This window comes from Psammomys obesus, unplaced genomic scaffold, assembly GCF_907164565.1.
Source record: "Psammomys obesus unplaced genomic scaffold, mPsaObe1.curated_primary_1811, whole genome shotgun sequence".
NCBI lineage: Eukaryota > Metazoa > Chordata > Mammalia > Rodentia > Muridae > Psammomys > Psammomys obesus.
Window position 1 is genome coordinate 21,696,601 of NW_026596051.1, and position 27,635 is coordinate 21,724,235.

The 27,635-nt window shown below is 45.6% G+C and overlaps 1 protein-coding gene across 2 annotated transcripts; it reads right to left on the reverse strand.

The window, feature by feature from the left end:
* Positions 1-1,040: 1,040 nt before the first annotated feature.
* On the reverse strand, positions 1,041-17,052 carry Znf518b (zinc finger protein 518B). Of its 2 annotated transcripts, XM_055624248.1 has the most exons (3): positions 16,974-17,038; positions 14,792-15,089; positions 1,041-7,152 (listed from the first exon to the last, which is right to left on the reverse strand). In XM_055624248.1, the coding sequence occupies exon 3, from the start codon at positions 7,141-7,143 to the stop codon at positions 3,934-3,936; it is 3,210 nt and encodes a 1,069-aa protein (XP_055480223.1). In that variant the 5' UTR covers positions 7,144-7,152; positions 14,792-15,089; positions 16,974-17,038; the 3' UTR covers positions 1,041-3,933. The 2 variants fall into 2 exon arrangements, with proteins under 2 accessions (XP_055480223.1, XP_055480222.1); XM_055624247.1 differs by lacking the exon at positions 14,792-15,089 and having other exon boundaries at positions 16,974-17,052.
* Between the last annotated feature and the right edge of the window lie 10,583 nt (positions 17,053-27,635).

The following is a 27,635-nucleotide window of genomic DNA, read 5'->3' on the forward strand; positions in this document are numbered from 1 at the left end:
AATATAGATCCTCAACTTTGGTACTGCTAAATATGTTGAGGTTCCCTCTTCTCCATGTCTTAAAAAAAAAGGTTTAGCATGCGTATTAGTGTGTGTAAGTATAAATGACAATGTGTCAGATTATAGACATCTGTGTGGAAGTGCCGGGTTACAGGATCCTGGGAGCTTCAGTTTGAAATGTGGCTGTGGTAACCATTTAAGATAGAAGCATTGTGAAAACAACTTTCCATTAAACTCGTTAAGTGCTTTGATAAAACTGTCTTTGGCTACAACTGAAAGTTTTAGTATCAAAGTTGAAATATAGGAACATACCAGATTCTTAAATTATAAAAAAAAAAAAGCATATAATAATCTGTGTATACTGAAAATACTGACAGGTGGCCTCACACTGGCTTGTCATATTTCTACTGGACAGTGCTGTGGTGGCTGAAACCTAGCTTCCCAGGCATGCCATCTCATCCTAAGATGTCTGAGATGGGAACCATCTAAGGGAATGGAGTGAATACAGGAACCCTCCAGAGGATGACTCATTTCAATTAGGTAATGAAATCTATTAGCAAAATTGTTGAATGGAAGTAACTCACGTGTTTTCTCACCTGGCCAATGTTTACTTCAAGCTCAATTCTCTCTGGGGCAAGGGAACAATGAGATCAGGAATACTTTTAAGAAAATCATAGTCCTTCTCAGTTTTATATGGAAATCAGGTACAAGCACTGCTAATTTGGACCAAAGAGAGCAGTAATGCAGTGCAGCCACCACCTCATGAAGCTGCCTGACAAACAGAACTTTCTCATTTCGAATCTCCCTCTGTGAGAGGACGCATGGGCCACTGGGCATGGTAGGAAACCTGCTATGCTGTTCAAATCACTCTTGTGAAGTGAAGCCAAACAGAAGGCCATGTGGCTTCACATGAGGGTTTGCATTTATAGCAAGGGGTCTAATATTCTGGTAGAATTTGATGCTTGTACTGTGTGCAATGTACTCAGAACAGCAGTACTTTAGAGCCACCCTGCTTACTATCTGAAATGACAGAGCAGTAGAGACCTTAAAAGTTGCTTTATTTAAACAAAATTGATGCCAACTTTTCTATCTATATACAAACGTGTTTCAGAACCAGAGCAGCAGACACACAAACTGTTCACCAGGAACTGTTAACGCTTGACATGTTAAGACAAAGTTTTGTTTTCGGCTCATAAAGACATTTCCAGATTCAAGTCATTCTGAAGGCTGAACAACACCATACCTTCATCTTCTTATGTAAATTCACCATGTGGCTTATGTATATTCTAAAGAAAGGGGATGGAACTTTGGAGAGCCAATACATGGTGTTTAGTTTAGTTCAACAGTATGTGTCCAATCATGGGGGCTCACAAAATGGTTTGGGCTGCAGATAAAATTTTGAATAAAATATAATCTATTGAGAGGACACTTAAGAATCAGAGGCTTTTTTTTTTTTTTAAATTCTACTTGCCTATATCATAAATAAAAGAAGATCCTTTTATTCCTGGTCCCCCAAAGTTTAAAAAAAAAACTAGCTTAAAAAATAAGTTTAAAAGTACTATCAATAAAATGTAGTGATTAGAACCTTCAAAGTTAAGGTAAGACTACGGAAGTACCTTGTTCCTGTTCTCCCTCCAATCTGTTAGAAACGGGGTCCTTCCACACACTTACCTATATGATACGCTATGACTAAAGCTCTGTTTGAAAAGTCAGTCACTTTCACCTTTCCCATGCTTAGGACTTCTGGGAGCCCTCTGAGATCCTCAACAAGGACTGTAGTTCTGAAGATCCCCCCAAAGGTTCCCTACATATTCTGCTCACTAACTCCAGCTCCACATAGGTACAAGTTGTTCTAGATAATACTTGAAAACTGCTGCTGTTGCAGAGTGTAAAGATTCTGTTGACAACGATCTGTGGCAGCTCCCGTCCCAGCCATTAGGGGTTGGGAGGGATGGGACTGTGCAGCAGTGAGGTAGAGAAGGAGTGGATCCCACAGCCCCTCCTGCCACATTACACGAGACTCAAGTTTGACATGGAGGGCACCAGTCTGCACCACTGATCAGACCTCAGAATGCTCCACATTACAGAGCCACCCAGCACCAGGCATGGCTAGATGCCACAATACAATGGCCCACAAGGGTTGTCTACTCCCGTTTGCTCATAGGAATTAGGTCCCACCGTTTACTGTGCTTTCATTTTCTAAAAATGAGATGAAACCATTGTAAAAATGTTCTTTTAAAATAAATTATTTCTAGAATATAAAAGCTTTATATTTCCACAGCTCATGTATCATTATAAAATAGGAAATCAGAAAATTAGCTGTTGCAATTTGCACATGGTAAAAAATATTTATATGTGTACACATATATACACATATATAAAAATGCAATTTTTAAATTAAAATTATCAATTAACAAAATGATCAGGTATTGACTTGTACCTAAGAAAAGCCAAGTATTTATAATGAAAACAAAGTTGAAAGGAGTACAATCCCAACTGTGAGAGGATAAGGTAAGACTTGCCATGTGAAAAGGCAAAATCAGGAAGCCTGAATACCCAGGAGATTAGAAGTCACTGGTACCATTTTCAGATCCAACCATCCATTCCCCTGTTCCATTCACGGCATTCAGCACTAAGCCCCTAAGAATGGACAGTCTCAGAGAGGGCTGGCCTGTGACTCAGCCTCCTGGGCTTGGCATGGTTCGCGCCTGCTGAGCTGACCGTGGCCAGGAAGCCCTACATATGCAGGAGACAGGCTTTCTCCTAATGTGAAAAGGTGCCTTGTAGATGGCTGGGTCTTGACACCTCTTAGTGGAGGGGAAATCCTCCCAGCAAAGGTAAGCAAGAGAGCGCGAGCATCTGTGGCAAGACTATGAGTGGCCTGCTCCTTGCACTGAAAACAGGGGTAGTGTTCCTAAAGCCTCCACAGACGAGTGGGGTTCTCTTGCCATGTTGTTGACTCCTGCAGTCACCAGTGTGCAGGAGGAAAAGTGCTCACAGAGACCATGTTCTTCCTCAGGAGGATCTTACCAGAAAGGGGGAAAGGGAGAACATCTGGCCTGGGGGATAACCCTATGATCCTATGCTCAAGACGGTGGTGGCATCCCCTGGGGCTTTGCATAGGTCCCCAGGTGAAAAGCCAGCCACAGCAGACCCTCACAGCGGGCTTTCAAGTCCACATGGAGTGGCACTACCAAGGTTTATCTGTTTTAATGAATCTGCTCCTTCACATTTTAAAATGGCCATTTATGTTTGGTGGAGCATCCGATAAGAGAACAGACTTAATTTTATATATTTTTCCTTCTTTACCTAAAACAAAAACAAAAAACCAATTACATATTTCCTACCCAACTATTACCAATCAAGTTATTTTAAAAGCAAGCAAAAGCTAAATACTGAATATTTGTCTCTTCTTTTCCTAACACCAGTTGCTGATGCAAGACCAGTGAAAGCAAAGCTCATGGCTTCGCAGAACACTGCTAGTGGGAGGGGTCATACATGTAACCAAATTTAAGATGACCCTTCAAGTAAAAATATGTAATTTCTATTATGTACCTAATATTCTGGAAGAGTCAATGCAAAAATCAAAGTGGATGTGTGCACTAAGAGAGGCTTAACTCTTTACTAGCTTTCATCTGAGAAGCCTGTAAATCATAAACCTGCCCTTCTAAATGGATTATGAAACATGTGTCTACCCAGAAAAATCAGCACTAAGCAAGAAAGGCCTCAGATTACATCCTTCCAACAGCAAATAGAATTTCAAGGCCCTCACACCTCTCCTGGTCCAGACACAGAGCTCAGATAAGAAAGGGTCTCTCAACTTTCCTATGGTGACTCTGGCAACCCCCTTTCATCTACTGCATTGAGGGTCTAGGGTGCAACCCTAAGCCAGGAAAACTAGAAGAAAACCGATTTTCAAAGACCAATTTTTACTCATTTGCCCTTTGAAGAAAGAACATCCCAGTCTCTGGTGGCCTCGATCAAATGCCGCTGGCCATGACTCATCCATTCTTCCTGGTCTTCATAGAGGCGCCCACAGAACCAGCACTTAAACACACACTGAGCAGGGTCATCTGGCAATGAGCCCACCACCTGGTAGTTGTTTTTATGAACCTTTTTCAGTTTCATTTTCAGCATCATCTGTCTCTTCAGGTGGTTTGCTTCCTCCGCATTCTGGTAGGTCAGCCTCATATGGTGCCGCCGAACACCCAGCTGACACCTAGTCCTTTCAGACAGGACAACCTTGAGGACATTGCCTTTGTACTTGTTGATTACCTTCATCACATTGGTCACTTCGGGAGAGTCCACATCAGGATGGTTTAACACGATGACCGGCTGGTTCCGACGGGGACATTTAATCAATTGATCTGGTTTGACAGCTATTAGTCGCAGCTGCCTTGCAACCTGAAAAAAGGAAGGGTCTTTGAAATAGCGGCTGGGATCAGCCTGCATCTTGTTTTTCTTCTTGGCTGAGCTTACTTGCTTGGTTTTGTTCTTACTTACAGTTAGGTTTCTAGAAATTGGCCTTCCTTGCCTGCTGCAGTCACTGCTTCCTGGCTGTGTGCTGTACACAGGGATAATCTTCTTAGGGGTGGTACTACAGAGAGTGTCCTCTTTTCTCGATTTGGGCCTAAGAGATGCCTCCAGACTTGGAGACCTGTCTGCTGGCCCACGTTTGCATGCCAAGGGCTGGAAGCCTGTGCCTGTCTGTTTCACTGGGCAGAATGGAAGTGGTTTTGCTTCGCTGCAGGATATGCTGACGGGTGTGTCACAGGTAGCCTCGATGATGTGAGCATCTTCAGAGGAGTTAAGAACCCTCAACACAGCCCCTTTGGGGATCAGCACTGGCGCAGCAACAGGAGTCTTTCTGATCACCCTGCTTTCCATTTTCTCATCATCACCACTGACAAACTGGGGACAGATCTGCTGCTGAGCAAGGTGCCCGCTGCCAGTAACACTGCTCTCATTCTGAGGTTTTTGGAAAGAACACACATTAAGGCCAGGACCAGGGCCAGGGCCAGAAATGGACACACTCATTTCTTGAACAGCTGTGGGAGTTGCTTTTGAAGTTAGCTTGGGTGTCTGCTCTATGGAACGTCGTTGAGCACCGTTGGCAGACAAAGAGGAAGGCTTGCCACAAGACTCAATTAACTGTGCTATCTTTCTGCGCAGCAGTTCAATGGACTTTATTTTGGTTGTTGAACTATTCCATTTAATGCCCTCTGGCACATTTTCAGATCCAGAGCTCAGAGAAAATACTGATGAGATGATCGGACCTTCAAATGTGTTACTTGTCTTTTCAGGGTTCTGCACAGGCTGATCCCCAGGCTTCTGGGATCTCAGTTTATCTTCCCCAGTAATGTTTATACGTAAATATTCTTTTTTCTGTGCAGAGGAAACCTGGCCTGTATTTCCCACTGCCTTGCTTTCTACCTTCTTGTCTTCCAGCTTCCTGTCAGAGGAAAGTATTGTTTCAGGACGAGTAATCCTATTCCTGGATTCTAAGTCATTTTCACCTATAGGCAGTATGCCCTTCTCTCCAGAGAAGGAAACCTGCGCAGGCAACAAGGTAAGCGGAAGGAGCTGCTGGGAGTCACTTCGGGAACCCCTACCATCTTCAGCAAAAGAAAGAGCTACTTTATTCAAGAAAGGGTTTGCTGTGGCTCCTGGACCACAGGGAACACTGTTTTGTACAGAGTTTGGAGAATGACCTTTTAAGGCAACAGAAGGAAGGGCTCTAGGTGGACACAAATTGTGAGTTTTCTGCAAATCTTTAATTGTATCAGAACCTAGAAAAGATTCTTGATGACTGTGTAGACCAGAATTGGGCATGAAGAAATTGCAAGACTTCACCCACTTCACATTTTTAAGCTGTTTCTGAACCAAAGAGTGCAGGCGATCAAGGCCCACAAACTCTCCAGTATTCCCTTCCATTGCTTGTGACCCCGCTGCTTCTGGAGAGAGCATTTTTTCCTGTCTGCCCGAGCCCTTCTCAGTAGTCATACACTCAGCAGTAACTCCATTTCCTCTGCCTGTCTCAAGGCGGGTGTTTTCTTCCAACGGAAACAGCTTAAGTACAAGCTGCTGTGTGCCATTGACGACCTTCACGTCAATCAGCTGGGCTAGACAGTTGGTGGGGACCACCAGCTCCGAGGGTGCCACAACAGTTAATGGCATACCTGGTTGCACAGGCTCCTTTGAGGGGCACAGCACTTCCACCTCAACATTCTTATTCCCCAACAGGCTCACCTCACTTGGCTCAGGAATACACACTACATCTTTTTGATACTTCTTTAGCTCAGGTAACAACATCACATTGTGTGTCTTGTCTTTGTTGGCATGGAGAGAGAACCGAGACAGCTGGTCCGACAACTTATTTTGGAAGGCAGCCCTGGGACTAGCAGCCTTTGATAGTTCCACGCCCTGTTTTGAAATGCTGGTTCTCTTGGGCTCCAGCTTGGCCACGGTTTTGAGTGGTCGTTTGGCACCTGCCCTCTCGTGGACCCTCCTCCTGTGCTTGACAATGTAGTCATTGCGAATAGCACCATAGTCACAGTACTCACATCGGTAAGGGAAGATGCCCGTGTGCTTCACCAGGTGCCTCTGGAACTCCCCTTTCGTGTAGGAGATATAGCTGCAGTGAGAACAGATGAACTTGATCTCCTCGTGCTGCAGCGTGTGCTTCCTGTACTGCAGCGGATCCTTTGTGGAGAACCGACATTTATCACAGTAGTATTTGCCTGGCTTGAAGTTCCTAACCTTAAATTTATTTACAGGACTCGAGATGGTTTCCGTCTCGTTTCTAACATGGGCAGCACTGGGGTTATTGTTCACAAAATGGAGCTGAGCAGGCACTGCTTGAAGGCTACATTTGAAACAGACATAAGCATCTTCCTTCTGGCTCTGCCCAGGGCCCTTCCTGAAGTCTTGAGGTGGAATCTTGTGAACACTTTTGCACTGTACACAAGTAGCAATGGTCATTGTGGCAGCCTCTGCCTCTGAGCCTTGGTACAATAGGGTTTGTGCTTCCTGTCTATCCAGCCGAGTGGCTCTAGAAGCATTAGGCTGTTTGGGGGACATGGTCAAGGAACTGGGTCCACCATTCACTTGTGTGGAGTACAGTTGTTCTCCAATATCCTTCATCTTCTTTATCTGCATACCAACAGAGGAAACTAAAGTCAGAAAGATGTCACTGAATCTTTGTCACGGAAGGATGCACGAATCCTTCCGCACACGTGACTGGTAGAACAGCAGGCACTTCTCTTATGGGAATACTTAACAATCGATCCCATTTTGTGTCCTTTCACAGGAAACACATGAGCCACAATATGACTGCTTTTAATTCTGTTTCCAGGCCAACACTACAGGAAAAAAACCAAAGTATGATTAGTACAGAGGCTCAAGGATTAGCTAAGCTACCTTTACTTCCACTGTATCGTAATGGCTCCTTCCCAGAGAATCCCCACGTATACTAAACTACTGCAGTGCAGCAACACAAACACAACCATGCTGGCAAGCCTAAACTAAAAAAAGATTCTGTAGCTCAGGCACTCAGAAATCTCCACTCTAGACCAACAGTGAGCCTGAGCTACCAGGAGGAAGGACATCAGCAGGAGCTCAGGATCAAATTATGGAAAGCTCAGGAATGCTTTGCTTGGTTGATGTGAGTACATTCTAGCAGTTTTGTAGGTAGTGCCACATGAGCCTCACCAAACACCATAAAGGCACTGCCAACTCAGTTTTCAAGTGGGAGTGACCAAGTGCTAGAGCCAGGGCTTACAGTTAGTTGTTCACACACATACCTGCTTATGCCAATTCTCATTCACACACCCACTCTGCTTCCACAAGTGGTAGAAGCCAACAACACTGACTCAAACACAGTGATTTCTTTATCATCTCAGGGGCCTCCATCATAGTGCTAGGTGCTCTCTCTGTGAGCTGGAGGGTAGTGATCGAGAGATGGTTCACTGGGTAAATACAACCAGTACCAACACTGGCGGCCTGGGTTCTACTCCTAGAGCCCACATGGTAGGAGGAGAAAACCCATTCCACAAAGTGGTTCCCTCACTGCCACACATGTTTTTTGGCACGAGTACACAAGCAATAGATTTAAAAATGCTTAAAAATGGGCAAACACTGTCTTCCCCTTATGAAGCTTACGTAAGGGTAGTGGTTCCTTCCTTCAGTTGTCAAATGGCAGTTAAACACACACACGCACAACTGAACTGGTAAAGAAATATCAAAAAGCAAGGTGAGGAGGCTTCACGGCTGGGTGGAGAGAGGACATCGAGACCTGAGGCAGCCAGGGACTGAGTTCTGTGGGGGTCCAGGAAAAGGGTGTGTCAAACAGAGAGAAGGACACCATGGGTAGGAAGTAGGCCTGGAACTCTTGGAGAATCAGCAAGGGGTTGAGGTCGGGGCTGTAGAATGGCCAGAATGGGGCACAGCCTCACAGGACAATAGCTTCTCCTGTACATGTGACAGAGAGCTGGGAAAGAGACTGGGGTCAGCAGAATGACAGGTTCTGTCATAACAGCATCCATCTGATCTGGGAGGACTAGAGCATGCAAAGGACTACATGGCAGCTGTGGGCCATGATGCCTTGGGTTAGACCAGGAGAGGAAACATGTATCTTCTAGAACAAGTAAGATCTTCCATGATCTTGTACATGTTACACAGTGGCTGACAGTATAGTGTACAGACACTTTACTCAGAAGATACAAACTAGGAACCCAACAATACTTCTTGATTGGAGTCGGCTGGAAACTGGTCTTTAATGATCACAAACAAACTAAGAAGCCTGTCATCATTTAAGCAATTTTCTTCAATTGCTGGCAATGAGGACCAAGAAAACTTCATACAGCAACAGAGCTGCAAGAATGACTGTCTCCACAAGGCAGGAGAGTGAGAGAGAAGCCACAGCTTCTTCTGGCATAGAATGGTCAAGCCAAGAACTACACAAAGCTGTCTGAAAGATCAGCTCAGGGCAGCCACAGGTCTCCCTGCTGCACATTCAGTGTGGCATAAAACCCTTGAAATGCAGCTCTGAGAAACATCGGAGACCCTACACTTAAGGACAAGCTGTGATGTCATCTGCAGTACTCCCTTTTGTGTCCTACTCTGGTGAGTGATGTTACCTTCACCCAAAGCAGCTACCAACACATAGCAAAGTCCCGATACCAGACAAGGCATCAAGGAGACAAAGGCCTTGAAGGCTGCAAGTGCTGTCTGACCCCTCCAGGTTCAAGCATATATGTGTGCCAGAGGACCATGCTTTGCACAGAACATATGAATGCTTCCAACTGACAGCAGAGACCAGTCTTTCTACACTTTGAACCCTGGTGTAGATGTAAAGATGCTTTTCAGGGGCATCAGGAGAGGAAGCAGACATACTCTTTGCTTTTCAGATCTGTAAACAGGCACATGTGAAAGGACACAGGGTAACCACTAGAACTCAACTACACCTGAAGTGACCTCAAGCAATGACCTATGTGCATTTGTTTTCTCATCTGCAGGACACAAGCCTGGACTAGGTTTCTAAGCCCGAGACTGCTGGTCTCTGCAATCAGACTTTATAATTCAAGAGCACGAGTATCTTCAACATGTTCTCCCCAGCAGTTTCATGAAGATGCCATTAACTGCAAGTAGGGTCTGGAAAACCACAGGGCCATAGAATGCAGAGGCTGAAATCAGGACATAGGGCTCGTGTTCGGAGGTCCTGAAGCTTGAGGAACCCAAGAGCCATGTAAACACAGAGATTCCTGGGATGTATTCCCTCTCAGGAGAGAGGCAGCTGTTAAAGCAGCATTAGTGAAGGCACCAGGTAACTCTGATGAAAGCCTGCAGGCAGATGAAATCGGTAGCTTCCAGAGCTATTCAAGTCCTTCGAACATCCCCACCTTTGACACACTAGCTACTCTAAGCTCCTAAATCCTTCCCTCCTCAATCATAATTTTGTTTTCATTGTCAAAAACTCACCCTGTAATGAAGATGAAGATGGGTTCTTGTAACTCACCTTTCAGGTAAACAAATGACTTACTCTTGCTGGGCCAACTACTAACCTGCACTTTTAGCCAGGCAGTTCTTGGTTCTCAGTACTGTCCCAAAGATCTACACCCAATCACTATGGCAATGTCTACTCTTATCTACCAGCCTCATAACCTTAAAACATGGACAGCAGCAGTACTGGTGGTGTGTTATTTTAAGCACTTGTCCTCCACAGCTTATTGATGGTTTCAATGCAGTACCTCATTACATGTACATTAACTCTAAGTAGTTGTCAAAGATCCCCACCTGCAAAGCTTTTCAAGAAGGGAAACACATTTTCCACATTCTTGCCCAATCCTTTCACTTGGAGGCTCTCAATCCTTTTAAAATGTTAAATAGACTTAGCCAGTAGGGCCAGGACCAGCAGGAAGAAGTAGAGAGCATCCTGAAGAAGTGTCTCTAGACAATCTGGCCAGCACCAACTGGCTGAGGAACAGCCAGGATGCTGTGGTACCATCTCTGCAAAACCATTTAGGCAGTTCCATATACTCCCCAACTTCCAAGGGGGTTATAACCCGCCACAAGCTGAAAATATCCTCAGTGAAACACGAACTTAACACACCTGGCCTACAGCACCGCGAAACACAGCAGAGCCCATTTTCAACTAAGAATGCTACCTAGCACACAGCTAGGTAGTTTATAATAAAAAAAACCCCCACATCATTTCATTTTTGAATACAGTTCATGGCACAGTATTGATGGCTTACGCCTGTGTCAGCATGGCTGCCCATGAGCTCCAGGTCACAGCTGCTGCCTGACGTCACAAAAGTGCTCTGTTGCATATGGGCAGCCTAATAAAAGGTCCAAAAAACAAACCCAGAAGTATGGTTCCTGCTGCATGCACCCCACATATAGACGGTCATGAAGTCAGAGTCCTAGGGGGAACTGTCATAAGTTGGGGACAACTTGTATCTTAAGTAAATATGTCTAAATGTGAGATTTGAGACTGATCAGCTTATCCTTGTAGAGAGAAGGCAGACATTTAGGCTGCAAACGATTTCAGTGTCCTCTACACTTTTAAGCTGTTTTTGGTGCAATTACTCTGCTTTCCCCTCATAGTGGAAAGAGGAGGGGGGGTTCTTTAAAGTTCTAGCTGATCTTTGTAGTTTGTGTGGCCAGGTGCAGGACAGAACACAGCTGCAGTGTGAATGCCCCAAGGAAACAGTAAGTAGAAGCAGCAGCATGGGAAAAGGGCAGTAGCTGGGATGGACGTGAGAACACTATTCAGGTACAGCCAACACTCCTGAGTGAGAGCCTCCTTTCTTGCATACAAGTCCTTCGTTTGGTTCATACCCAATTACCTGTAAAGCTGAATTCCTGTGCCCAGTTATACTATCAATGGATTGAAGGCGAAGGATGACATAAGACACTGTTGACAGAGGGCTGTACATGGACCCACTTACTGTGGAGGGCACTCAAGACATTAGTGGCAGAGTTCACTGACCTCCAAAGTCACAGCTCCTAGGGCAGGACCATTTTTTTTTCTGCCTTTCAGTTAGCTTAGAAGGACTCAGTACTGTTAATGTAATGGCCCAGTAGGAGATCCATTTAACATTAACTTGTCTGTTTCCATAATAAATGACTTAGCAGCATATAAAGAGCTTTTTAGTAACAGAATTATCTATAGCAAAAGCTAAAGATGACTGTCATGTACCGTCGCATAGGAATGGTTTTGTGTGCCACAAACTGGCTCTCAGCACTGAGGTGGAGTGGGAGTTTACTTGCATGCACTATGGGTAAGGCTTAAATTTTTTTTTTTCTTTGAGCTCACTTGTATTAATTTCTTAGATAATTATTGCAGGAACACAAGGAGGAAAAATTTTACTTGAAGATCCAGTTCACTGAAAGCTAGTCAAGGACATGAAAGTTTGAATTCATTTCTAAGAAGGAAGCCTATGGCTTCCCAATGCATAGTAAGAGTTCAACAAATCAGAAATGGCCAAGTGTGTAAGACTAGGTCTCACGTTATCATTATAGAAACAATGCAGGGTTTTAACCCGCAGTGCCAACACTTGCTAGTGTGTGACCTGGGGCACACTGCTCCCTGGCTTCCAACACAGGGTAGGCAGTACAGGTAACTATTATAACGCAAGGGAAAGGGGTTGGGAAAGCAGTTGGCCCACCAAGTCTCATTAAATGTTACTTTCCATTTTTAATGAAGAAATTATGCCAAGCATAGGTTTCTCAGCTACTGACCATGGGTCTTTCTGGAATATAGCTGAGTGTCACCTTGCATTTTAACACTATTTGTCTGATCATATAATTGCGACTGACCCAGGTAGAAACTACACATCAGCTTCAGTGGTAATGGCATTAATCACCACGGGACAAAAGGCACTAAACCAGGCTTTCCCCACCTTCCTTAGTGAAAGCTCACACCATGAAACAGGAGTGTAGTAAGTGTCCCCTCTGGATGCCATTGAGGAAAGAGCGAGGCTGGACACTGATAGCTCACCCATTGAAGCACATGACAGATGAGTGGCTATAGCTTTTTGTGGGCATTCTGATCCAGGATTCCTCCTTTGGTGTGGTTCTGCCCACATCCATCACTGGGGTAGGGATTTTGCTTATGAACCCAAGAAGAACAAAGGAAGCTGCTGGAAGTTTAACTCTTCAGCCTTTACTGGCTGAATCCCTTGGCAAGTGATTTCTCTCTTTTCTTTTCACTGCCAGGCAAGGGGCAGTGTACCCGTCACAAGCTCTATCTATGCATTCCTTCTGTTTATGACTTGTCTCATCTGCCCCTCTCAGCGAACCCTTTAAACACCATTTGACCCTACAACAGCAAGAGGCGTGAAGATGTAAGGCTGGATGTGGAAGATGCCACTGTAGACTTATAAACAGCATATCATCTTCCAGACCTTTAAATAAAACAATGCCTGAGCAAGTACTTCAATGACCACAAATGAGAACTGATGGAGAAGGAGGCCTAAACAGGAAATGCCAATCATGCAGGAGACTCTTCAGGACGAAACACCTTGCACTCAGGAATGATTAAGGCTGACTTCTACCTCAATGACAAGAAGCATGTCCAAATGCCACTGACAAACACATCGTCCCCAGGATCTCACTATCTTCTGAAAGCAGGTTATTGCCAGGGCAACAGAACAGAAGCTGTGACAGTCTGACTGTCTGCTTTCTCAGTGACGGCAATTTAAGAGTGCACAGCACAGGACCTTGGGAAACTAAAGGCAAGGGTCAAAGGGGGGTAGGTCTTTGGCTTGTTAGCTAGCTAGTCGTGTGATTTTAGACTTTTAACCTAGCTTAGCCCGAGTTTCTGTAGTTGTAAAAAGAGATAATTTACCACATGGCTGATGTGAGGATGAATGAAAACAAACAAACAAAACTAAATGCAAGGGGCTATTAACAAAGAGCCTGTCTTGTCAGGAAATGACAACATTTTGGTGAGACTCCTTTAAATGTAAGCATCCAGTAAAGTTCCACCGAGGAGCATATAATGTAAAAACAACAGCAACAATAAAACAAACAAACAAACAAAAAAATCAAACAAAGAAGAAAGGTCTGCATACAGAGGACTTGCTCAGAGGTTAGAAGCTCCCAGGTGTTCCTCTGCAAGGCTGCAGGAGGATCTGGCTCTGCAGAGAACAGCAGTGTCCTCCATACCAGAAAACAAAGGAAGGGATTTTATGGGCCACTTCTAACAGTTTATGAGAAAAGAAACAGTAAGACTGGGGTTGGAGTTCTTCAAGTTCAAGGCTTGTAGTTTAAATGTAAAAAAGATGACCATTAATGAGCAAATATGCTTGCTAGCATCATATATGACTATTCACACACACACACACACACACAGGACAGGTGGTGGTGGTGGGGAAGTATTACAAACAGTAGGTATAAATTTTGTATTTGAAATGTTCAAAGGGCTCCAAGGTCTCTAAAGATATTTAGTATGAACACATTTTTGTATTTCCTTCATTCCCTTTTTGGCCTCAAAGAAAACCCCCCAAAATTTGTGGAATAGATAGTTTAATAAAAGAGAAGAAAGCTTTCCATCTACATGAGGAATCATTGGCTTTGCCTGCATTGAGGCTAATATGGTCTTTGATAAGCCCACAATGTTTAAAGGAAGTTACTTGGGGGCTTTCAAAATGCTGCTGCCTGGTTCCCATTCTTCAAAGACTAGGATTTGACTGAGGTAGTGGCAGGGGCAGGGCAGAATGCAGACCCAAGTCTACAAGGCTTCAAAAAAGAGTCTAATATGCAACTCAGGTTGGGAAGCATCTGAATGACAGGTGCAGGACAGTGTGGGGATGTCAAGAAAAACTCTGTTACTCTGTAGACCTCACACTGGAGGTGGGGCTAGGCCATCACCTTTAGACTAGTAAATGTGCCTAAACATGTAAGAGTCAAGGCTTTGCTCCTGCCCAGCAGCACAACCCTAGGAACACAAGACATCTCTGTGAGGTGTAGATCTTAGCATTCTGAAATCCGCATGCTCCTGCTCTCCCGCCACATCATTTGGGCATGGCCAAGTACAAAGAGCACAGATGAGGACTCTTGATAGTCCACCCCCGAATGGGATGCTGTCCCTAAGGAGTCTGACTGGAGCCAGAAGTAAATGGGCAAATTCATTATGGAATTCCTGTTATCAGGAAGCCAACCAGGGCACTATCAGTGGCTGGCCACTTGCCGATGCTATAGCACCTTGACTCTACAGTCAGGAAGGGTGCCTGTCGGAGCATGCCCATAAGCTCCTGGTCGAACTTCGAAACAAAACTTCAGTTACCTGCTTTGTTCAAAACAATAGGCCTGGAGATGGTACGTGGATTTTGTAGGTCATACTGAGGTGGAAAGTGGTGGCAGACAGCATCCAGTTAAAACTCTGTCCTGTGTGCTGAGGTCACAGCCAGGATTCCTGGCCTCTTGGGCACTGTTATTCCAGGCCCAGAAGTCAAAAGTGTGGCAAGTCTCTGTGGCTCTTCCTCTTCTTTCAGCCCTTATTAACCACTGAGGACCACAGGTCTCAGGACTTCAAGCTGTGGTGTAGACATCTATGCTCAGAAGCCAGTGCTGCGCCAACAGGCCTGCAACAGAGTCAGACACTTTGGCATAAGTCTGGGATCTGCACGCTGTGGTCTCTTGGATACGTTTGTTATAGAAAAGACAAAACAAACCTTCAAAATGCTTCCCAATGGCAGCCAGTCTAAGCTTAAAAAGGAAGGGTTCCCAGGAACCCTATGACCTAAACGAAATGGATGGCTTCTTTCTTGGGGTGGGGCACATGACTGATTCAAATCCTTCCTGGCTATCCTGGGCCTCCTGCTCCCACCCACAAAGGTCTGGATTAGATGGTCTCCAGTCACTTTTCTGCAGGTGGCCGGGTTTGCAGTGGAGCAGTGGCATGCAGTGGAGATCAAAGGCAGTTTAGGAACAGTTGAGGCTGGGAGAGTCCTCACTGGAAAGTGGAAAGGACCCAGCTTAGCCATCATGGCAGACATGGCGATGAAAGGCCCGCCATTGGATTGGCTCAGAGGATAAGGGAATGGGTGAAGAAAATGGCAGCCTTCACAGTGACAATTGTTAACCTGCTCTTTGTTCTGCCTTTTGCACAAACACTGTCCCAGACCCTCTTTCTTAAAGGCAAACAGACAAGAAAGAAAATACAGGTTTCTTTAAATGGGCTTTAAAATGAGTGATATTCAGGAGGAAGGCACAGAGAAGACAAAGCTCTCCTTTACTCCAGCATAACAAGGCTGGGTATATCAAATGTCAGGGCTAACACATCAGAGCCAAGATAAAAAAAAAAAATCTTTTTAATAAATGCATGTCTTGGATAAAGATAATGCCTTCAATTTAAAAAGCTGAATATGGCACTTTAAGCATATAAATACATTTTGGGCTTCCAGGCATGCCCTCCTGTATGGCCCTGGACTGGGCTTAATTTTGTATGTGCGAATTGGAGGGGCAGAGACACTTTCCCAAGTTACCTGGTTGCTCTTCTGTAGCCAAGTGTTGCAAGCTACTGGCGCTCAGGGAATTTTCTTCTCAGGTGATTTCAGCTCTAAACTTAAGGTGTAATGTTTTAAGGCCTCAAACGCAACACCGAGTTTGGGTTGGTAGGCTCTTTTTCAGTAGAACAACGGGCTTTAGGTTTCACTTTTTTTTTTTAAATGATAAATACCCTTGGTATCCTATTTGTTAATAGCACTAGTAATTTAAATGGGTATGTCAAATACCTAACAAACATGGGGGGGGGGGTGTCGATATTTTTTATCTTTTGGTTTTCTCTTTTCGGGTCATAAACTTTTCATTGGTTCTCTCTCCTCTTCTGCACCCTTTCCCTAGTGTTAATCCGCACCACCCCTCAACTCCAGGCAACAAGATCAAACTGAAAGGCTGGTATGGAGCCGTCCCACAAAAGGTGACATGAGCTTCATCCCACCCAGGATTAGGTCCTCCGTGGATATGGCCCACCCCGACAGCCGCTCCAAAGACAATGCCAGCGTGGTCCTCAAGTTTATTGTTGGCGCGCTACAAGGGATGCACGCTCTCCCGGGCGAGGCCAGGGCGCTGCACGGCGCCGAGCGTGGCGCGGGTGCTAGAGCTCGCACCGTCGCGTCTCCCGAGGGCCGGCCAGTCGCAGATGGGGTGTCTTCCAAACGCTGGGAGCCAGAGCCGCGTCAAGCCGGCCTCGGAGGCCGAGAGGCTTTAAAAATGGCCTCCTGACGACACTTCCTGCTCGGGGCCGAGGCATCATTTAAAAAGCCGGCTCAACCGCCCGGCGCGCTGAGTCGCTGGGCAGAGCCGGAGCTGCACAAAGGCCGCAGGGTGGGCCGTGGGTCTCCGATCCGACCCGCCTAGCCCGGCGGGAGGCGCCCCAGCCCGGAGGCGCGCACGCGGGACCGTGGAGCCACACCCGGCCGCGCCCTCCCGGGTCCCGCACCGTCCCGCCTCGCCCCGCCACTCACCCGGACGCCGCGGCACCTCACGGCCCCAGATCTCAGCGCACGGACAGGCATCTACACCGCCGGCTACCGCCTGCAGACCGCCGCCGACACCGCGCCCGCTGTAGGTCCCTACCCGGGGGGGCGGAGCCGGGCCAGCGGCGCGCGTGCGCAGTGCGACAAGACTGCAGCGGAGAGGCGGGCGCCTGAGGTTGTCCCTTCACTGCCCCTGGGCTGTGGGCTCTGAGCTTGGGGCTTGGTCGCACCCACTGGGTGCAGCGGCTGCATCTCTGTCCTGCACGCTCCGCAGCCTCCTCTGCAAAGAACTGAGTCCTCTTCCCTTTGGGTTCAGTGGAACCCAGGCACGGGGCGCCTGGCCAGCACTGCTTCCTGCTGAGGTTGGATTTGGTGCTTGCCCTCAAGGAGCTTGAATTTCTGCAGCAAGCAACTGAAGCGACAACAAAGGGGCTCAAGTCTTCGGTTATCACAGCTTCTTCGGGCGTCCTAGTGTAGGAGATGGGCCTGTAGCCCTAGGTTTGGATACAGCTAGCTGCTGGGCCTCAGACAACGAAGCTCCGACCCAGTCATTTCTAAAGCTAAGGAAGACCTTATTCGAAGTCTAAGGCCTCGTCTAGTGTACGTTGTCACAGTCAGAGCAGGGGAAGGGTTGGTGGAGGGAGTCAGCAGAGTTCATTTATTGTGGGTGTTTGTGTCTTCCTCCTGAGTTTCGATAATGTCCACAGGTAACACAGGCGCACACCTGCAGTCTACTGGATAAAAGACAGCCCTAAATAGTCCCTCTCTGAGGGAAGAAGGGAATCATATGGCCAGGGACCCCACAATAAGTGACTCTGATGCTGCTCCTCACAAAATAATTGCCCCTCCAGCAAGGACAGATGGTGGCATGGGGCATCGTCACTGTGGAGTACACATCCTCCATAGACAACGGGCAGAAGTTACCCTCACAGCTCTAGAAAGAAAAGAGGCCAAGACTGGTTTTCAGTTCCTTCTTCTGGAGGTCGGAGGAGGTCAGCTCCTAGATAGGGGTAGGCTGGGAGGAGATTCAGGGCTTTGGTAAAATCCAACCTGGATGAATGGAGTTTGGGAAGAGCAGACGGTCACAATGCCTGCTTAAGTGCAAGTCCCCCCATTCCCCAAAAGAACAGATGCTGGGCATAGAAAATCTGGGCAGAGAGCAAGGCTTTGCCCTTCTCTATGTGGCAATGCCTTTGACTACACCCTGATCTACTCCTGTCTGTCTATCTTTCTCTCTCTCATCTCCCTCCTGCTAAGTAAGCTAAAGGATTTACTCTCAGGGGAAAAAAATGGGTTCAGAGTTCAAAGTCTCCCTCAAGAGTAGGCCATGTTCTTGGTCATGCCTGAGAACCTCTAGTGACACAAGAAACCACACTCAGGAAAATCAGTTATGCATTGGAGAATCAGAAGGCCAAGTGTTGTGTCCCCAGGGCATTCCCACCCAAACAATACAGCTCCACCTTCTTTAATCAAAGAGGATAGATAGAAGATTGCCTTTGGGTTGTTTGGAAGCTTCTCCGAGTTACTATAGGCCTGCTCCCAAGCCTGCCAGCACCTTGATTTCTCATTTAAAATTCAGTCAACAAAAGGTTGCCCTGCGGTTGTTTAGAATCTTCCCTGAGTTACTATAGGCCTGCTCTCTAGCCTGCCTGAGCCTTGATTTCTCATGTAAAATTCAGCCAACAAAGTCTGGTACCAAGGCACATTCCTGTAATCCTAGCACTCAGGGAGGCTGAGGCAGGCAGAGATCTCTGTGAGTTCAAGGCCAGGTTGGTTTACAAGTGAGTCCAGGACAGCCAAGGCTACACAGAGAAATCCTGTCTTGAAAAACAAACAAACAAACAACAAAATCAGTCAACATTAGAAACCCCCCCTCAGCTGTCTGTGTTTTACAAGACATTCTAGGCTAGCAGTTTTCAACCTGTGGGTCATGGCCTGCATATCGGATATTGACATTACAATTCACAACAGTATTAGCAAAATTATAGTTATGAAGTAGTAATGAAATAATTTTATGGTCGCAACATTATGAAGGTTGAGAACCACTGGTCTAGACTGTCACAGTCCCTGGCAGTTGAGAAGGGGCTGAAAACTCTCACAATTCTTTGAAGCCCCAATGTGAGGTAAAATGGTTTTCGGAGGGTCTGGAGAAGGGACATTTGCAGCCTGGGAAAGGGCAAGGCAGGGATATAGAGTAGGCTTCAGGAAACAATGAAGGTTGAAGTGCTGCTCCTCCAGGCCCTTTAGATGGGGAGCACGGATGAGGTAATCAGAAACTCTTAGCTGCCACTCACTGTCTTCTCCACCCTGTAGAGTAATCTTCCCAAGATCTTTTTCATCCAAGATCCCTTCTGATATGGACTGAATTATGCTCTACAGAAAGATACCAAAGCCTACTGCCATTGTTCCTATGACTGTAGCCTTCCTGGCAAGTAGTCTTTAGGCATGAAACAATATTAAGAGTTGAGGTCATTGGGGTGGGCCCTTGACCAATATGGTAGGTGTCCTTGGAAGAAGAGGACAAAAGAAATGAGATGCCAGGAATGGTGTAGGTACATAGAGGACAGCATTGAAAAGAGGCAGAGACTGGAGTTATGGTTACACAGTCAATCAAAACCATTAGGGCTGATCAGATTCTGCAAAAGCCATGAAGAATCCATTTCTCTTGAAAGCTTATGAGGAAACACCACCCTTCTGGCAGCGTGGCCGATCAGATTTGTTTGTTTTGTTTGACAAGGTCTCTATGTAGCCCTAGCTAGCCTGGAATTCAATGTGTTGACCAGGCTGGCCTCTGGCTCAGAGGAACCCCACTTGCCTCTGCCTTTCACGTGCTGGGATTAGAGATGAACGCCACCGTACCCTTCTACTTCTAACCTCCAGAAATGCTAACCAGATTTCTGTCACACAGCCTTCAGAAACAACCATTCTCCCTGTTGTGTCTGCCCTGGCTGTAGGAGAGCTGTGAATGAACTAGTCTTTGGATGTTAAGAGCTGAGTACGTCAGCCGGAAGAGGTTGGACTTCCCTTTGGGCGGGGTTCTGGCCACACAAACCTGTAGTAGTGCTGTAGGCCAAGGGGAAACGAAACTGGGTAATCATATTTGAAAGAGTGCAAAGCAAGAGAAGGGATGGCGGTGGGACCGTGGAAGGCTCCCTGGTGCATTTCTGGTGGTCTGCAGATGAAGAGTCCTTAGCAGTGGGAGGAGCATGCTCTAAAAAAGAGGGCAGGAGTTGGGATGTTTGGGGAAGAGAAGGAAGAACAGTGAGGATTTAGATCTTGCCGACACTTGAAAACTGTGCCTTCAGGAGTTCTTTTTTGAACTCTGCCAAGAACACTTGGACCAAAAGAGGGCATGCACCAGCCTTAGTGTCCTGCCAGCCTTGCCCTAACTCTACATTTCTTTACCGCACACCATGCCAGCTGGTTTAATGTCTCTAGTGGTCTCTAACAATCCCGAATACAACATGACTAACTCTGCCAGTGTCCCTTAGAAAAGGGCCAAACTCTTGCACACAGGCCCCAGTTTTCACACTAGTGTTCTCATGCAGACACTGTAAATCTCAGCTACTTTAAGACTGCATGAACCAAAGACTCACAGAAACAGCCGGCTCCACATTTTTCAAACATTTCACACATTTCTAGCAGCTTCTTCCAGTCCTACACTGTCTACCCGTGAAAGAGATGCAAAGGATTTTTCACCCGGGGTCCTCAAGTTGGCACACTACAGACCTAGTCACAAGACAGGGCAATGGAAGTTGTAGGCTTTGTTCCCAACTGTGTGACCAGGACAAGTTACCTCAAGTCTCTGAGATGCTGTTCCTAGGAGCAGACTTCCCTTGGGGATGTTCAGGCGCTGGGTGTGTGTGGATCACCTTCCTGCTTCCCTCCCCGACTGGGCGGTGGTGCTCCAGTCTCTCCCGGTGCTTCCAAACGCGCAACTCCTGGAGCTGCTGGAGCATGCAGTGACAGTCGCACCGGGCATGCGCGGCCGGCCGAGAGGTGGCGCAGCGCCTTGCAGGCAGTCAGCGGACTGGAGCGTCGCTGCGGAGCAGGAGCTCCGGGTTGGGAGCTGTAGAGCTCCATCCGCTCGCCGCGCACTCCGCTGATCCTCTGCCACCTGCTGCGTAGAACCCATCTAGGGATCCCTGTCTTTTCTCCCAAGTCGGAGCTGGGGATGAGCCTCGTGGCTTTAGTTTTTCCAACGTCCTTGGAGCTGAGCATGCTTCGTTTGGGGATAACCCAGGATTCTCCTTGGAGAAGCTCCCTTGGCTCTCTCCAGACCTAGGTTGGCATGCAAAGAGCACGGGGATGAGTTCTCAATGCCGGTTTCTCTCAGACCTGAGCCGACGCCTCTGAGCTGTCAGCTCTTCGAAGATTAGGTCCTTTTTGTCCCCAGAAGCCCCAGGATCTACCACAGTGACTGACACAGTGATTTCCAAGGCAGGAATGCCAGGACCATCAGCATTCCTTAGACCAAGGGTATGTGGTTGGTGATAGGAACTCTTCTTGGATAGGTGCTGAAGGGTGTAGGTCCAGAAGGCAAGAAAAGTGCGCTCAGGGATGGTGGTGGTCGTGGTGTTTATAGAAACTCAGTGAAATCTGTCCACGCCATGTTCTTTAGATAGTCAGCACAGTCAACTTGTGGCTAGATGCAGGAGCTGGGGAAGCTCCGAGCCTTGGCTTCAGGAAGATCTAGGCTCATCACCAGGCTTCCTTTCACCCATCATCCGTCCTTCTACAGAGCTAATGAGCTAGGTCAGTGTTCTGCCTGCCAGTCTTTCCAGGACCCTGCAGTTTTAGGAATGGGCCCACACGAGCCTCAAGTCAGTTCTTACCCTTCCCCTCCTCACCCTCTAGGATCTTTTTCCTGCTGGCTCCTCTCTACACTATTGGGCACCAAACTTACATACCTGTTACCTGCTCCCTCAGCCCAAAGGTGACATGCTTCACCTTTGTCCTTCCAATCCTAACGTCACCTTCCCAAAGGCTTTTCTAAAACTTCATCCTGTGCCGTCCCCGCCATCGCATCCTGTGTTCTCTCTTATTCATGATTATAACTGCCTGCTTTCCTGTTCCTTCTCCTCTTGCACAAAGTAAGTCACCATGAACCTTGTTTACCCTTAGAGGTCCTCAATAGAAAGGCCTGGAACTTCATAAGATAGGGATCCCCAAAAGTTGGTTTACCTTTTATAAATTGAAAGCAAGCAAACAAGCAAGCAAACAAACAAACGAATGCAGTTTGAGACACCAAAGCACGCCGGTATTTGGAGTTTCCAGTCAGAACCCCAACACCAAGCTGATTGCTGATTCTGTCATCTCCAGAGTTTCTTGTCTGAAGAAATGGAAGGGAAAACGATAGCATTTTCTGCATCAGGTTGCCATGAGGATGAGAGGGGAAACTTCTGTAGAAAACTAGTAAGGGAGCTCATACTGACAGATGAACATGGTCTCAATATTGCCAGACCACAGGAGCCAACATTCCCCAGATCTTGGTTGTTTAAAAAGCCAACGGTTTATTTTTCCACTTACACTCCTTGCTCACCATGAATTGACTGAAGATCCTACTTGTTAATCTTTCATTTAGCAACGGGGCTGACAAAGCAGCCACTGGTTGATATGCGGCCTGCTGCTGGGCCAGAGGGAAGAATTTGCCTTAACTGAGTATTGATTTGAAAACCTTCAATCCCAAAGTATAAATGCCTTCTCATGTTCAGTTAACCATAGCCAGTCACATGACCACTAATCTGTAAGGGATGAAGAGTTTTAGCTCCTCAAGTGAGCATTATCACTGTGTCTTTCTGTGAATACTGTGAGGTGCATGAGCTGGTGAAAAGCTCATGGAAGCTGAGTGTGCACAGATACCTGGCCTGGAATTTTCTGGCCTGGAGTTTTTTCCTTGCTCTTAGGTGTAGGCCAGTTCTTCTGCCCTGTGACTGCAGAATGTGTGTGTTGGTGAACGGGTCCTTTCGTGCTTCCTTGTTCTGTCCAAGTAGTATCTGAATGGTGCTGTATAGTACTAGATAGCAGGAGCCTCAAGACCAAACATCACATTTATCTTGCTCAACTTTCTTATGCCAAACTTCTTACACAGCGGCTGGCATGTTATTTACTGAACCTTTTGTGGATTATCCTGCAAATATCTTTTATGGTGCTAGAATTTATCTTTTCCATTTATTGGAAACCCCTAAAAAACAATGTCTTAGGATTACTATTGCTGTGATGAAACACCATGACCAAAGCAACTTTGGAGAAATGGGTTTATTTGGCTATACTTTCACAGGACTGTTCATCATTGAAGGAAGTCATGGCAAGAACCTGGAGGTAAGAGCTGATGCAGAGGCCATGGAGAGATGCTGCTTACTGAAGATATATTTTGGGCATGGACTGAATTTTTTTCCTCATTAAGATTTTCTACACCAAATGAGAAGTCTGATAATTCCAGGGCACTTCATAACTGAAAATATCACCTTTCTCAGCTACTGATAGGGGACATTGCCTCTGCATTTACACTGGAAAAGGTTGGGAGTGCAAGCCTGCTATCTCAAGGTCCAGGGGTGCTACCACAACCCAGATGCGGTAGACACCACTCACACAGAATGAGGGGTGAACTGCTGGAGCAAGGACTAAATCCCAGTTTTATGGTCTCTTAGAATGAAGCCCCTGTCTGGATTTTACCATCTCGTTCCTTAACAGCATTGCTGTTCTGCACAGTTGTGGCATCAGCTAAGAAGGTGCCACTAACAGTACAGAGAAAACAGCAAATCAAATTATCTAATGAATGATCCCACCTGGAAGGAGCCTGATGACAGGGGAACCAGGCAGTGGCTAGCCAGAGATTTGAGGCCATAACCCCAGTTACAGGTTCTACTGTCTTTGATATAGCAATACTGTCCTCAGGCCAGTGATAGCAGCCCTACCATCCCTTCCAGCCCAAAGATCAGAGGTCTACTCTTCCCTTGTGCATATAGCTCTTGGTAGTGAGGGAAATTTGCTAGATATCTAAATGCTTTCACCTCCAAGGTCACTGAACAGATGGTGTGACTTGCTTCAGTTAGGGTCAGAGTTGGCAGATAGGGTCAGAGTGGGCATCATGTGCTGGAGCCTGGTGTATCCCATGAGCTTCCGTGCTCTCCTGTCACTGTCACGACATTCTCAATACTTTTGGACCATGGGGCTCTGTTCTTGTTTTGCACTGGAGCCTGCAGATTTTGAAGCCAACTCTCATTGGGACCTGCCTTAGACTGAAGATGGGGACACCTTTGAAGAACACGAGAAAAAGTGGATACTTGACCACGGTGATAAGAGTTTCGTACAGCTTTTATGAGTGTAGGAGATTGGATGGCGTCAAGAAAAACTGACTCAAAGGGCAAGTTTCAAAGAGATTTGCTGCCACAGCAGCACTGACAAACTGCAAGGATTCATCAGACCCCACAGGAAACACCCCTGTAGAGCTCTCAAAAGGAATTAGCTCTCAAATAAGCAGGATGGAGAGATCAGAGGGGTTGCAAATTTCCAGAAGGGGCTCCTGGGGGCTCCGTTTAGTCACAGCTTTCATGTCATCATCAGGCTGTGAGCCACCAAAATCCACATGAGATGCTCTACTCTCCGGGCCAGTGAAATTCCCGGGAGATACCTCCCTTGTGAACTGAGGAGGTCTAGCTAGAGAATGGCAGCATTAAAGATGAAATTCTTGTAATTGTTCACCCAGGGGCCATAAGCAGATAAAAAGCTACTGTCAAAAGATCCGAGTCAGAAATAATAAAACCTGAACCATGTTGTTCAGGTGACGAAAAATGGTACTGATTTAAAGAGATAATAAGGCAATTCTTACACAACAGGCTTCCTTTGTGTGCTATTTAAATTTATTAGATAGGAGGAATTCTTGTTTTTCTACACGAATGCTTCAATTTCAGCTTTTACTTTAAAAATTCTGAATCTCATCATAAGGAATTTGGATATGGCTTTAGACTTCAGTTTCAAGATGAAGTCGAGTTTCTCCAAATTTTATTGATGGCTTCTTAAAACTTCGAGATGTCTAGAACTGGGGATCAGTAGTAGAAAGCCTATTCCAGGCCCTAGTTTGATCCCTGGTAACACACACACACACACACACACACACACACACACACACACACACACTCACTGGCCACTGTGGCACATGTCTGTATGTTTGCGATCTTAGCACTCATGAGGATACAGGGGGATTAGGAATTCAAGGCCAGCCTGGACTACAGGAGACCCTGTCTCAAGGAAACAGCAAAAATGCTAGATATTATCAAAAGACAGAAAAAAAATGAACTACGAGTTTAGGTTTCTGTGTACATAGTTGTGTGTTTTGCGGTGGTAATGTGTGAGCATACACATGTGGGGCCAATTGCTCACTCACACAGGTGCATTTGGAATCCAGGGGTTGATATCCAGAGGTCTTTCCTCAGTCATTTTTTCTGTCTTATATTTTTGAGATGGGTCTCCCACTGAGCCAGAAGAGAACTGTTTGGCTAGGTTGGCTGGTGGGTGAGCTCTGGGATCTTCTTGTCTCTGACCCTTGGTGCTGAGTTGAGATACAGTGTATGCCGTTTAGTTTATATATCTTAACGTTTATGAGCTCACAGTTACTTTTTGTGACAAGAGCAGCTCAAACCTACTTGCTTATCAAAATTTTCTAGTACAATGTAATTTAACTATAGCTTTTATGTTGAACACCACGTCTCTAAATTTGTTCTTTTCCAGATCTGATTATTTATTTGGTTACATTTATCTATTTCTTTCATCTCCACGCTCAGATAATGACAACTTGTTACCCTTTCATCTCTGCTCTGATTTTTCTCCATCTCTTCTATTTCACTACTCCCATGGGTGATATTACACAATAGTTTTAGACTTTTTCAGTAGTTTTGGACTTTTTCCTCTGTGAGGCTCACTACTGTTAGCATACATTTTGCATTTGTGCACAGTTAGCATTACCGTTAGCATGAACCACAGCTTCACCTATGCAGTGTCAATTGGCAGGGTCTCCTTAAAATATATTGTGTGCTAGCTATTATTCTAATTTTATTTCTGTTGCTATGATAAAATGTCCGACCTTCAGCAGCTTAGAGGAGAAAGGATTTATTTCAGTTCACAATTCCAGATTATATTCCATGAAAGCAGGGATGTCAAGGTGACAAAATTTAAAACGGCTGGTCACATCACATCGATATTTGGAAACAGAGAGACATGAATGCATGCTCACTTGAATGCTTGCTTGCTTGCTTGCACTCAGCTTGATTTCTCTTCACTCTCACACAGTTCAGAGCCTACTGAACTAAAATATACACTCTCTCCTCTAAGCTGCCTAGTGACTGGTGCCACATATGTTGGGCTGGGTCTTTTCACAATAACTTAATTAAGACAATTCCCCATAGAAATGCCTATAGGCCAACTCAATGCAGAGAGTCCATCACTGAGACTCTCTTCTCAGCTTGTGTCAAGTTGATATATTACAAAGTGGACCACCAAATGTATATGCATTTCTTGATCCTTTCCTCTCCACCCACATTGATGAAGAACTGTGGCTTCCATATTCTGGCTATTAGCAGATAAACATGGAATAAAAAAAACCTTTATATGATGGCATTGTCATCTCCATTAGTTATATACTCAGAAGAAACACTGCTGAATCATGTGAATTCTACTTTTTATTTCTTTAGAAATCACTATACTGTTTTCCATTGTGGCTATGGCAGCCTACATTCCCATCAGCCATAAAGAAGGAAAAACATTTATTATTTGTTGTCCTTTTGCTAATAGTCTTCCTAGGGAGTATGGAGTGGCATTTGGTTTGATGTATGTTTCCCCGTAACCAGCAGTACTGAGTACCTTTTTGTGTATCTATCCATGGCCAGTTGTTTATCTTCATTTGAGAAACTTCTGGATCTTTAGCTCATTTTTCAGTTGGTTTATTTGTTTACACTGCTGACTTGTGAGGGCTTTTTATAATCTTAGATATTAACTCTATCTCAGGCATATGTTTTAGAATATTTTTTCCAATTCATAGGATACCCATTTTGAAATCATTTTTGTGTATAATAATCTAGTGTATTCCTATGTTGCTCTAATATAAAAATTAAAAAATATAGATATACATTCCAGAACATTGTTCTTCTATAAGCATAGGATAACTTGATATACTTCTACAAGATGCTTTCATTATTTAACGTACTATTACAGGTCTAGGAAAAGGGATATAATCCCCCAAATCCTATTAAATAGCCCCATGGTTTCGAAGCATGGGTACATTCCAGTTAATTTAACCACTCTTTTGTTATTGTTTGTTTGCTTTTTGAGACAGTGTCTCTTTACATAGTTTTGGCTGTCATGGAACTCCTTATGTAAACCAGGCTAGTCTTGAATTTATAGGTTTAACCTGCCTCTGCTTCCTGAGTGATAAGACTAAAGCACCACCACACCTTAATAAAACTTTTCCTAAGTTTTTTATTTATGTATTTCTATGGGCAGATAACACTTTAATGAACACATGTGATGGCCTATCTTCATTGTCAACCTGATTGCATTTAGAATCATCTGGGAGACATGTCTCTAGGTACTTCTGTGAGGGTATTTCCAGAGTGGTTTGACATAGGAGCGAAGGTCCCTTGGATGATGTGTGGG

Bases quoted from the DNA above. Each gene is read 5' to 3' on its own strand.
- Znf518b (XM_055624247.1), bottom strand. From the start codon at position 17,024: ATGCCTGTCCGTGCGCTGAGATCTGGGGCCGTGAGGTGCCGCGGCGTC. The intron at 7,153-16,973 runs GTGAGTGGCGGG...GTTGGTATGCAG, and splicing joins TGAGGTGCCGCGGCGTCCGG to ATAAAGAAGATGAAGGATAT.